General features: G+C 34.7%; 2 protein-coding genes across 4 annotated transcripts in view; both read right to left on the bottom strand.

Moving 5' to 3' along the window:
- LOC118742968 (protein grainyhead) overlaps positions 1–1,811 on the bottom strand; it is a 305,196-nt gene extending 303,385 nt beyond the window's left edge. The window contains exon 1 of the mRNA XM_036475409.1: positions 655–1,811. Within this exon, the coding sequence (XP_036331302.1) occupies positions 655–1,628 (974 nt within the window). The 5' untranslated portion in view covers positions 1,629–1,811. The remainder of the gene's footprint in view (positions 1–654) is intronic.
- Positions 1,812–1,902: 91 nt separating this feature from the next.
- Positions 1,903–12,154, bottom strand: part of LOC118742967 (POU domain, class 6, transcription factor 2-like) — a gene marked incomplete at its 3' end in the record, with an annotated part of 48,191 nt that continues 37,939 nt past the window's right edge. For all 3 annotated transcript variants that reach the window (XM_036475408.1, XM_036475405.1, XM_036475406.1), the window contains 1 exon segment: positions 1,903–2,610. In XM_036475408.1, the coding sequence (XP_036331301.1) occupies positions 1,903–1,970 (68 nt within the window).

Raw genomic sequence — 12,154 nt, 5'->3', positions numbered from 1 at the left:
AACGGCAACCCTGATTGGAAATGCCAATTGAAGCCATGGGCGATGAGCGCGGATGCTTCCATTACATTCGGTGGAATGAGTTTTAAATGGAAGGGTTGGGTTGGTAGAATGTTCAATTTGGAGCTAAAGAATTCTCTTCAATGTTTCGAGTGTAAGTGATAAAAGCCTTTTTGGCCTTAAGTTACTTAATATAGTTTAAAATTTCCTATTTTCCTCTAGTATAATTAACGCCTTAACGTCGCTACAACTTCCTTTTTTGTTGCGGGTTGGAATTTCCACCAAATCCGAACCTTAGTATTCAACCTATTCGTTTTAATACTCAGGCCACGTTTTGTATATAAATGAATCGTTTAATTGGCTAGCTCCTATATCTCTGAGAGCTCTCCTGTTAGGTCAACAAATAAACTTTAAAGAAGAGTACAAATTTCTAAGTGGTCTCACTGATTTCCAGAGATGAATAAATTTAAAAGGAGGTACATTATTTTCGATTTAAGACCTCTTTAGATAATTTTCGTAGTTTTATTAGCTTAAAAGCTGCGAAAATATTCATACTTGATTTAAAATATGCGAACTGTTTCCAAGTTTACCTACAACCAATTCATTTTTCATTAGCGTTACTCCCATAACATAACATAAAAGCCAATTTCCACTCACCTTTGCAAATGTCCCTCGACGCCTGGCGGCAAACTACCATCGGACACAATGTAAACAGGCTGACCGCCTGCGCCTCCTGCGCCAGCATACTGCAATCCACCTTGCACCACTACCTGTCCATCGGCAACCAGGCCACTCAAATCACTACCCGAGTAAATTTCTAGACCCTTCTGATCACTTGTAGTCGTATAGATAACCGTTTTATTGCCATCATTGTAAATCAAATCGATATGCTTGTCTGTTGGATACATATCCGATTCTAGCTTCGTTGTTACAGGCAAATGTGAAAGCTGCTTTCCAGCATCCGGTCCAGTTGTAGTATAGAGTATTTGTTGGCCGCCACCTCCGCTACCCGGCGGCTTCTTCGGGTCATCGTATATATCCACCTCCGCCTTGACAACACTATCCGGCTCATAATGTTGCAACATTGATGCATCCAATGGCGAAGTCTGATAGACTCCATGGTCATTGGCCATTTTCTGTGCCTGATTGAACATCGCTGCAGCGACAGCATTATCGCTAGGCATCAATTTTGTCGGATCGCTAACGATGCGTGTGAGTATGTGTTCGCCAGCCTCATTGCGTGACAGTATGTGATGTTCACCGTTGATAATCTCACGTGAAATAATTTGTTGTTGCTCGCCATTCGGTCCAACTACGCGTATTATCTGATTCTCATCGAATTCGATCTTGGCCAAGGGCTGATTTTCTGTGGCGGCGGCCGCTGCAGCAGCAGCTGCAACAGCTGCTTGCTGTTCATTCAATTGGGCAACCATGCGCGCATCAATCACATGCTCATCACTGGTCACCGTCGCACCACCTGAGCCCACTGTGGGCAACACCACCTTCGGACTTTCGTAGATGAAAACTGCATCCTTGTCGTAGAGTTTTGAGGAGTCTGTGTGCAGATCGAGTACGTTTACGTTCGTCATGGTGGCCAACTCGGGCTGTGGACTATCCGGTGAGCGATGCATGAGGGACAAACCGTTGGCGCCAGCGGCAGCAGCAGCAGCTGCAGCTGAAGAGGTGGTGGTTACAACGTTAGTGACAGATACACCACCAGACGCGAGTGAGACGCGTGTTGGGGAATTGTGCGTTTGTAGCTGTTGTTGTTGTTGTTGTTGTTGCTGTTGCTGTTGCTGTTGATGTTGCTGTTGTTGCTGTTGCTGTTGCTGTAGATGCTGCTGTTGATGAAGCTGCTGCTGCTGCTGCTGTTGTTGTTGTTGTTGGAGCTGTTGCTGCTGCTGTTGTTGTTGTTGTTGTATGGCAAGTTCGTTTGAGGTGATGACACTAGTGGTGGCGGGCGATGCGGACATCTTATGCTTCTTATGCTTAAGCTCCAGTTTGAGGCACGCGTAGTGGTATAATTTTTGAGCGAAGCTTTCACGCAGCTTTTTATACTCGTTTTGAACGTTGCAAGAGCTTTCGAGCGCAATGACAAGCTTTCACGTGTGCCACGTCGTTGGTAAGAGCTTTCATGTACGTTTAAGCCTTCAAATGATTTCAATGCTGCTAAGCTACGCTTCGCTGATCCTTTTTTACGTTCTATGGCTTTCTAAGTTAATATGTTTTCCCCTTTACTTCTTGTATTTAGTGCTACTTTAAACTTACTGCTTACTGCTTGTCTGTTTCGTTTAACTTTTGGAAGCTCTTTTCTTGACTATGTCCTATATCCTTAATTACTAATTTCTTAAAGTTATATGCGTTGCTTGTTGTTTAAAACTTTTTTGATTTTGTTTTTACTTTTGTAAACGGCACTTAGAATCTCAGTATATGTGGACGGAATTCGTTGCGTTGCGTTACTTTGCGTTACGTTTTAACGGCTTTTCTTTGTTTGTGTATGGCACTTATGGTATTTCGCTTTATTTAGAGCGCATTAGCGGCAGCTGTTGGGGGCAATTGCGGCAATAAGAACGGCTTGGTGTAAAATTTGTTAGCAGAAAATGATGCTACAGCCTGAAAGAGAAATAAGAGGGAATTAAATTCAATGTTTACAAAAGTGAAGTTTTAAAATCAAATATTAGATTATATAAACCTATAATTTAAATTCTATAAACAATAATTTATTTGAATTTTTTTTTTAAGGAATTGACTGATAAATTAGCCCATTTTCAGTATCCTAGCAAAAATCTAAAAAGTTTTTGGCAACTGAAATTGTTTTAGGGCTATGTTTTTCGATATCTAGGTATAAGATACATACCAAAATGTCTACCCAGCAAGCCTTAAAAACTTTGTGATAATATTCGAGCGATAGTAAGAAACATTATTTAGTAGGGTTGCCTCCTATGCATTAAAATAAATGCATAAAATTGACATGAAAATTTAGATTATATCACCAAATGAAATTTATTAAGATAATTTTCCAGCCAAATACATTTTTCTACTGAGCTGCCACTTATCTTAAAAAAAATTAAATATTTGTGTGTCATTTCAGGCACATTTTTGGGAAAGTGTTTTCATCTCTCTAAAAAAAAATAAAATATAATTTAGAAAAATATAATTTATTTAAGGTTTTAAATAAATATTTAAATATTTTTCATGAGGGTTGCTACTAGGCTAAAAATATTAAGGGCACAATATTTAACAAAAAGGGTTTCAAAGGAAAGGTATTTAAAGACTACCTTAATACTAAATTGGATTTCCAAGTGAATTTCCATCTATTTGACTATTGAAACTTTATTGCAGACGTACTTTTAAATGAGGGTGCCACCTATTTGTATTACTAAACTCCATTTTTTATACATCAATTAAAGTTGTTTATTTTTTCCGCGCACGGCCAGCTTTGAATATATTTACCCACAATTTTATATTGCTGCATTTATTTAAATTTTTCAAAATTTTAACAGCAACCACGGTGTTTATTGAGTTGCCGAAATTTGTAGAGACACAGAATCTCAATTGGCGAAATTTACCGAGTTAGCGAAATTCATCAAATTATAGCAAAGCATGAAGTTATTTCAACTTATCGAATCATCGATAATTATTGATTTACCGAAATTGGCCGGACTATCGAATCGAGTTTTTTGGATTTGAAAAGTATATCGAGCTGTCGAAATTTTTGAGGATATACACAGAAGTATATCGAGTTTTCACTGTTTATCGGTTTATCAAATTCTATCGAGTTACCAGAGTGTAAAGAGTTATCGAAATTTGTCGGCGGATATTAAAATTTATGTTAAAATTAATCGGGTGAAATTAATAGTTATCTTCAGTTTATCGAGTTATCGATGTATCGGTTTACATTGAGATGTGTAAAGTTTTGGTTTACCGAGATTCATCGAGTCCCCAAAATGCTCATCTATTGGTGGTCCAACTTTGTTTAGTTATCGGATTTTAGTGTTTATGGAAGTCATTGAGTTATCGATATATAAAAACTTATCGACAAATTAAAACGTTTCGAATCAATTCCAGGTCTTGCCGAAGTACTTCAACGGTATAAATTCGGTAGTCACGTTTTAGTTCCGGTAAGTATTTAATATCGTACCTTGTAAGTTAGTCGACATTCTAAGTTTGAAAAAATCGTCAAAGCTCTTCAAACCTAGAAAAACGGTTGAATTTTGACAGTAACAGACACTGGAAGGATAAAAAACATGTATCCCATTCAATTTTAGTGTAGTAAAATGCATGCTTGAAATACCTAGAACTTCCGACTGATTTTTTTTAATTTTTTGTTCATTTTCTTCTATATTAAAAAAAATTGTAGAACATATAGCGTATGGAAGAAAATGACTAAAAGGCTAAAATTTGCTTAAAAATGTTTGTTGTGTGACCGACAACGCGATTGTCAGATGGGACCGTTTGAATAATTTTCCTGGTACAATTTAAAAATTTTATTAATTTAATATAATATAAAAATTTTTTAATTTGTATATGGTAATCGCTTATGGAGGACCGCAGAATAAATGAATTTTATCGCACTTTCATCATAATTATACTTTTTTGTTTTATTCTTTTATTTTTTGTTTATTTTTTTTTTGTTTTTTTTTGTTTTATGTTCGTACACCATCGAGTGCCACCCCGCTGTTAACAATGGCGCTAAAACACAAGTCCAAAACAACTGGAATGTGAAATAAATGAGCTACCGTCGCTTAGTCAAGTAACAGAATACATACAAAGAACTGCTGCTGCTGGCGCACTTGGTGGCCAAATTCTTTTGTATTGGCTCCAGGAGTCTACGCTGATACTGCAAGCACAACAACAAACAAACAAACAAACAAACAAACAAAAACGGAACTCGAAGAAAATAGAGAATAGAAAAAGTTGCACAAAACTAATAGCCACTACCTACGCATTCGTAGCGCACCCAGCGCATGAACGCTTGGACCACAACAGCAGCCACGACAAGCACAAAAACAAAAACAATAATAACAACACATGACAACAAATGAAATACAGCGAAGAAATATAATAATTACCAGCAATCGGTCAGCATGGTGTGGTAGCAGAGAGGGGAGGGCATGGCGATTGCTTGACTCTAGACTACAGACTGGGTGCAAGAATGCCACGAAAAGCTCGTAAATAACAATTGCAAAGTGAACCACCACAACAGCAACAACAACAAAAATAATAGCAGCTGCAAAGGCAGCAAGCACAGCACAGCACCGCGCGGCACAACAACAAAAATGCTAAATAATGACTAGCAACAATGAAAAAGTATCGCTAACAATAGCAGCAAGAAGAACGGCAACAACAACAACGACAACAACAGCTGCTGCTGCTGCTGCTGCAACAAAGTCTTGCATGAGCAACAACAAAAACAACAGCAACCAGCTAACAGTATTGTGGTGCCACGACAAAGCCATGTCGCGCTTGTCGCCTTATTTATGTGCAGCGTGTTAAATGCTGACTACCAACGGCACCAACAACAGCGGGCACCTCCACTACATTCTTGCCAATCTTGAGCTTTTCCATTCGCGTCGCTTGAAAGAATAAAAAAAAACTGTGTCCAGCTTCTCGACAAAGCGAAAATTGCCTGGAGCGTAATAGTCAAATAGGGACACACAGCTACATATGTACATACACATGGGACGAACACAGATAATGGGGTATGTGCCCCAAAATGCAAATATTTTGTTGAGAACCGTTTTAAATGCTGGTGTGCTGTCGTGTCTACAAATAAATAGAACAACAATAACTAAAGGAATAACAATTTATTTACTTGCAATTAGCTGAACTGTTTCGTATTTATGGTGTGCAAAAAATTTTCTTTATTTATTGAAATGTTTTATTTAAATTTTCTTCACTTCTTAATACATAGTTAACTTTAAATTGATACATTTTCAATTCCACTAATCTGAAAATGGTTTACGGGTGTGCCTAAAAGTATGCAACATGAAAGCCATAGCGCAAGATATGCAGTCGACGGACTTTTTCGAGAAGGTAACTCCGCTGGAACTAAATGGGCGCCTTTTAAGCTTTGAGATGAAGGCAAAATTTTTTGGCTTCATTCTCGACAGAAAACTGAGCTGGAAGGAGGACATTCCCTCGCAACTTTACCCTGAGCCTTTCATTTCGGCTACCGGACTCCTGTAGCTTCTTACAAGTTCTCATTTTAATAATGTTTTTTTTTTTGAAGTGAAACTTCTTTAGCGGCGGTTGGTTGGGTGGGAGTAAATTGGCAAATTCAGCGGAAATTGCACACGGAAATGGTGCAACGGAAATGGTTGGGGCTGAAATAAGTACTGCTTGTGTGTATGCATATGGTATGAATTTAACAAAAACGTGCTAATAAAAGGTTAGAGGATAACACTTATAAATAACAATACCAGAATGAAAGTAAAGGTGAGTACGTACATAGACAAAGAAAATTATAAAGGCAAAGGTAAAAATAAAAACAAAAACAAAAACAAAGATGTGTAAAGATAAAGGTAAAAACGAGGACCAAGGTAAATTTAAACACTTTACTTATATATATAAGGGCAAAGATGAAGGGGAATATGTTGGTGAAGAAAATGATAATCATAAAAGTAAAAACAAAGATGAGGATGAAGATACCGATAAAAGTAAAGATGAAGATAGGGGAAGAAAGATTGAAACAAAGGTAATTAAAGGGAACTATTTTGGGATTTTAGAGATATTCGAGATTTATCTATTAAATAATCGATATTTTTATCGGTTTTGTTATCGATATTTATCGATTTTGTTATCGATGTTTACCGATTTTGTTATCGATATTCATCGATTTTGTTATCGATGATTATCGATTTTGTTCTCAATATTTATCGACTTTGTTAGCGATGTTTATCGATTTTGTTATCGATTCTTATCGATTTTGTTATCGATAGTTATTGATTTTGCTGTCAATTTTGTAATCACTATTTATCGATTTTGTTATCGATATTTATCGATTTTTTTATCGATATTAATCGATTTTGTTATCGATTTTTCTACCGTTATTTATCGACATGGTTAGCGATATTTATCGATGTTGTTATTGATATTTTTATTGATTTTCTAATCGATTTAGCTAGAGTATGAAGATAAAAATGAAGAGAATGGAAAAACAGAATAACATGAATGTTATTAAAACGAACAGTGGTAGTGGTAGGGATCTACATTGATAGAAAAAAAGCGAAAAAATATAACCTTAAGCAAAAGCAGATGTGTGTATGTATAGATAGATAAGTAACGTATGTTTCACTTCTACAGTGTGGCCCAGGCGCACTTACTTTTGCTTTCGGCTTAAACTCTGCTTTAATCTGATTGTTGGTATTTTTTTAATGTTTAAGGCTGAATGAGAAAAACTTATTCCCGGACGGACCTGTTTTTAGAACACAATTTTTCTCTGAGTGTACTTCTTATGGCGTCAAAGCTCTTTATATGAAATTCCTCTCAATGTAGTTTCTGTTTCTGTCCTTATAAAAAAATAAAGCGTAAAGTTTTCTTAGATTGTTTTTCCAATTGTCTATTCGTATAACTTCGTTCTCATATGCCCTTGGCTTTAAATGCATACAAAACTTAGAGTCGAAGCAGCATACATTCGATTCAAATAAAAAACAAAAAACCGAAAATTCCATTCAAATCTCTAATTTGACACACTTAAGACAAGAAACTTCAAATAATTTGTAAAACAAGCAAAGCGGTACATAAAAGAAGTCGTATCACCACTGCAAATCAACGCTGTTCGCATAGACGGCAAATAAGTTCGCTGCTTAAGTCTTTCGTATCAAGTGCTAGAATACACGAAATTGTTATTTAATTTACAAATGCTACAATAACAGAGCAATGCTGGCTAAGATAGTTGTAAGGCTCTTGTAAAATAATTCAAAGACAGTAGGTGAGATAGTTCGAACGATTTTTGTGATTCTGGCAAAAAGTCTTACAAAAAATGTTAGTTTCCCACCTTTGAAAGGCGCTTTTGATAGAAAACACTTCAGCCTGTTCCAAATGGAGATGAATATCATTTTGCTCGCGTTGCTCCAACTGTTGCCATTGGAATTCGAGGTTCGAATCTTCGGGCAGCGATTTATTTATTTTTTAATTTTTGTACTTCTTACTTTTTATTCTTTAAAAAAGAAAAATACATTACATACATATATATTTTTTTATTCATTTTAGTTTCTAGAAAGTAATTTTATGTATTGTTTTATTAAAATTTCTTTGTTAATCTCAATTTCTTTTCAAAAGAAATTATATATTTTAATAGGATTAAATTACTTTTAAGAAATTTATTTTATTTTTTCTTTTTTATTTTTCCTCTTCGAAGGTCTTACAAAAAAAGTTTATTTGCGAACTTTTATGGTGAAAAGCTATTCTGATGGAAAGCACTTGAGTGTGTTCCAAATGGAGATATAGCGAGTGAGCAAAGCAGCGGATTTTTTTTCATCTAATTTTCTTTTAATTTTTAGATTTCATTATTGTAAAAAGCAAAATACATATATTTTTAAATGAATTTTATTTCTCGAAATTGATTTTTATGTAGATATTATTTTTTTTATTTTAAATTTTAGATTTTATTTAGCCAAGAAATATTTTTTTTAATTAAACTTAATTTTTAGAAACCTATTTTATATTTTTTTCAATTTTTTACTTTTTTTTTAATTGAACTTTTAGATTTTGGCGTTTAAAACAAATATTTTTTTTTTGTATAATTTAAAGAAATTTATTTTATTTTATATATATATATTTTTTTTGTTATGTTTTGGCATAATAACAATTATATTCAACAATTTTTATTGAGCCTAAAGCCGTTCTTAATGAAAAGTGTTGTTGAAATTGTTGGTGTTTTTCAAAACCACAACACTTTTCAATAAAAACGGCATCAAGTTAAACAAAAGTTTTTGAATACAATTTTGTTTTTATTTTTTATTTAACTTTCTTTTAATTTTAAAATTTTATTGTGTTAAAAACAAAGATTTTTTTATCAGTTAATTATGAGAAACTTATTTCATTAATTTTTTATTTTTTTCCGTGCTTTAATTTTCTTTTAATTCGTAGTTTTTATTATTTTAAAAAGAAAAATACACGTATATATATTTTAATTTAATTTAAGTTTTATAAAACTTATTACTACCGCTGTGGTTCAACTCAACAACAAAAAGTAATAAAACAAAAAACGTTTTCTATGGCAAATAAAACAAACTGCAAAAAATTCCCCAGCAGATATACACAAATACCAAATCTAATAATATGTATAGCTAATAGCGTCTTTAATGACTTTGCAGCAGCCAACAGAAATCAAGCGCCGCTAAGTTTTTTATGTGGTTTGACAGCAATGTGCTCGCTTGCCTGCCAGCTTGCCTGCCAGCTTGCCTGCCTGCCACGTTTGCAAAATACAACAAAAATAACGAAGAGTTGTAGAAATTTAATTTCAAATACCAAAACAAAGCTTCGAAGGGGCGCGCTCGCTTCACGCTTTACTACAAAACAAATTAAATGCTATGCCGACGCCAAATGCTTGCGATTGGCGCGCATCACTCACCCAACTTATGGTCACGAAGGCAGAGGCGGTACGGCAATTTCAATTCTATACATGAATGAGGTGCAGCCCGACCCAACAAGCAAGAAACAGCAGCGGCAGCAGCGATACACACCCCCACCGGTTAATGAGAAAAATCTGGTTATTGGTTTCATTTTTTGTTTGCTTCTTAGCGCAACCAGTTAATGAGAAAAATATTTTTGATAGCAAACTAATTTTTTTTTTTTTTTGTAAATTTCATTATTTTATTTTTCAAAATTAATTTATTTTATTTTCATCGTTCATCGCTTGATTTTAATGACAGCTTTTGTGCTAAATGCTATGCATGTAGTGGTGGAGGTTACGAGGTTGTGACTTTAGTTTCAGCTCCAGCTTGTGGAGTTCAATGTCCGCCAATGTTTGCACATGTGTTGCTAAGCAATCGCTTTGATTGTTATTATTTTTGTTGGTAGTGCGACAAGTGGTTGTCCTATGAGCAGTTAACAAGTGGATGAGCACTTTCGTATATGTGTACATTTGACTGGTTCAAAAAATCGACTATCTTCTTTTCATTTCTCGGGATAGTGAAAAAAGACACTGGTCAAAAGCGCAGTATTTAGTATCAAGTATCGCTCATCGCGAATTTCAATTTTCCATAAAAATAACACGAAATTTATAAAATCATCAAAGCTTATAGTTAACGAAATTTATCGAGTTATTCATGTTTACTGAGTTATCGCGACATTGACTTGTCGAAATTTATAGACAGGAAATTAATTGTCGAAATTTACGAATAGTTATTCAGCTATAAATATTTGTGGGAAAATCGAAATATATCAAGTAAATGAACTTTATCAAGTTATCGATATTTATTAAAATTGTATTATTATTATAGAGTTAACGAAATCGAATTCTCCCAACTAATCGATTTATTAATATTTATTCATTTACTGAAAATTTCGATTTATCGAAAGGAAGTTTTTAGAATTTTTAAAATATATCAATTTATCGAAATTTAAAGGTTGTATAGAATCTTATCGCGCTGCCAGAGTTATCGAAATTTGTCGATATCAAAATTAACCGATTTATTGAAATTTATAGAGATATCGAAGGTGTATCGAGTTATCAATTTACAGCGATATTTATACATATTTGAGTCGTCAAAATTTATCGAGCGCTCGAAACGTTATCGAAATTTATCGCAATTTGTCGAGTTATCAATATTTGTTGAGTTATCGAATTTCTGCGTTTTTAAAATTCATTGAATTATCGATATGTATCAAATTAAGGAAATTTATCGACAAACTGGAATGCATCGCGTGAATTCCAAGCCCTGCCAAAAACCTTCAAAGATGAAAAAATTTAGTCACGTTTTAGTTCCAAAGCAGGAGATTTTCCGACAAGTAATACTGTACCTTATAATTTTAACGACGTGCTTAGTTAGAAAACCTCGTAAGGTCTTAAAAAAGTAGAAAGACTTTCGAATTTCGACTGCAACTGGCATTCGAATTAAATGGCCTATAAAGCTGCATACCAAAAACAAAAATTCAGCAAAGTTTCATCAAAATTTCACAATTGTTATTCAGAATTTTGGGTATGCAGTTTTACAGCCCATTTGCCCACTTTAACCTTTAATAATTTTTGAAGGAGTAAATTTTTTACAGCCTTTAATTTCCTTCAAAAATATATATCGTTAATTCCGATACATCGACCTAAAACCGAGTTCTGAAATATCAAAGTTGAAGATTTGTTTTCCTATATTATTTACATATGTAGATGGAAAATAGAAATTCGCGATGAGCGAGCGACCTGTAAATTTCAATATTAAGAGCTGCGCTTTTGACAGGCGTCTTTTTCATTGTCCCGAAAATATTTGACAAAGTATTTTGAAAAACAAGATAGTCGATTTTTTAACCAATCTGATATATGTATGTACATACATAGATAACATATCTAACAACAGCAATTGCAGTTCACATGCCAGTAATTAGGACAAACAACGCAAATGGCCAGCCGTACACACATTGAAGCAAAAAATGAAGCAATTGATAAAAAAAACAGCAGCAGCAAGCAATTCAGCACATCAACGCTTGCAACAAATATGATTCGATTGAGCGAAAAAAAAAAAACGAAATGCAATGAATGCGCAGCCATTATCGCGATGTCAATAATTGGAAATCGATGATGAAAACCAGTTAACAATACGCGACAATGACCACAAAAGGTAGCACACACACATACACACACACGGTCGCATGCAGGGATCGCCAGTTAGTCCGCTACTCTGATAGTAAATAGATGCGCAGATAACAAAACAATTGCGCTATGTCTTTAGAAAATAAAAACGCTAGCAATTGTAGCAGCCAGCCAACCAGCCAATTGCTGCTTAACGGCTACTGCTTTTGCTCCCCTCGCCTCTGCCCTAACCAAACGTGCGCCTCTAGGTATGTACTTACTTACTTACTTACAACTAATCAGATGTTTTTCACCAGCCTGATGCTCAATTGGCTTGTCAGTCAGGCTGATGTGCGACGTTCGACGTCATTGTCTGGTTGGACAAGTCAACGGCTACCAACTATTTAGTATTTATGTACGTACTAGAGT

This window comes from Rhagoletis pomonella, unplaced genomic scaffold, assembly GCF_013731165.1.
Source record: "Rhagoletis pomonella isolate Grant_MI unplaced genomic scaffold, Rhpom_1.0 Rhpom_scaffold_00007, whole genome shotgun sequence".
In the NCBI taxonomy this organism is placed as follows: domain Eukaryota; kingdom Metazoa; phylum Arthropoda; class Insecta; order Diptera; family Tephritidae; genus Rhagoletis; species Rhagoletis pomonella.
Note: the sequence above shows the minus strand (reverse complement) of the source record. Positions and strands in the feature narration are given on the sequence as shown.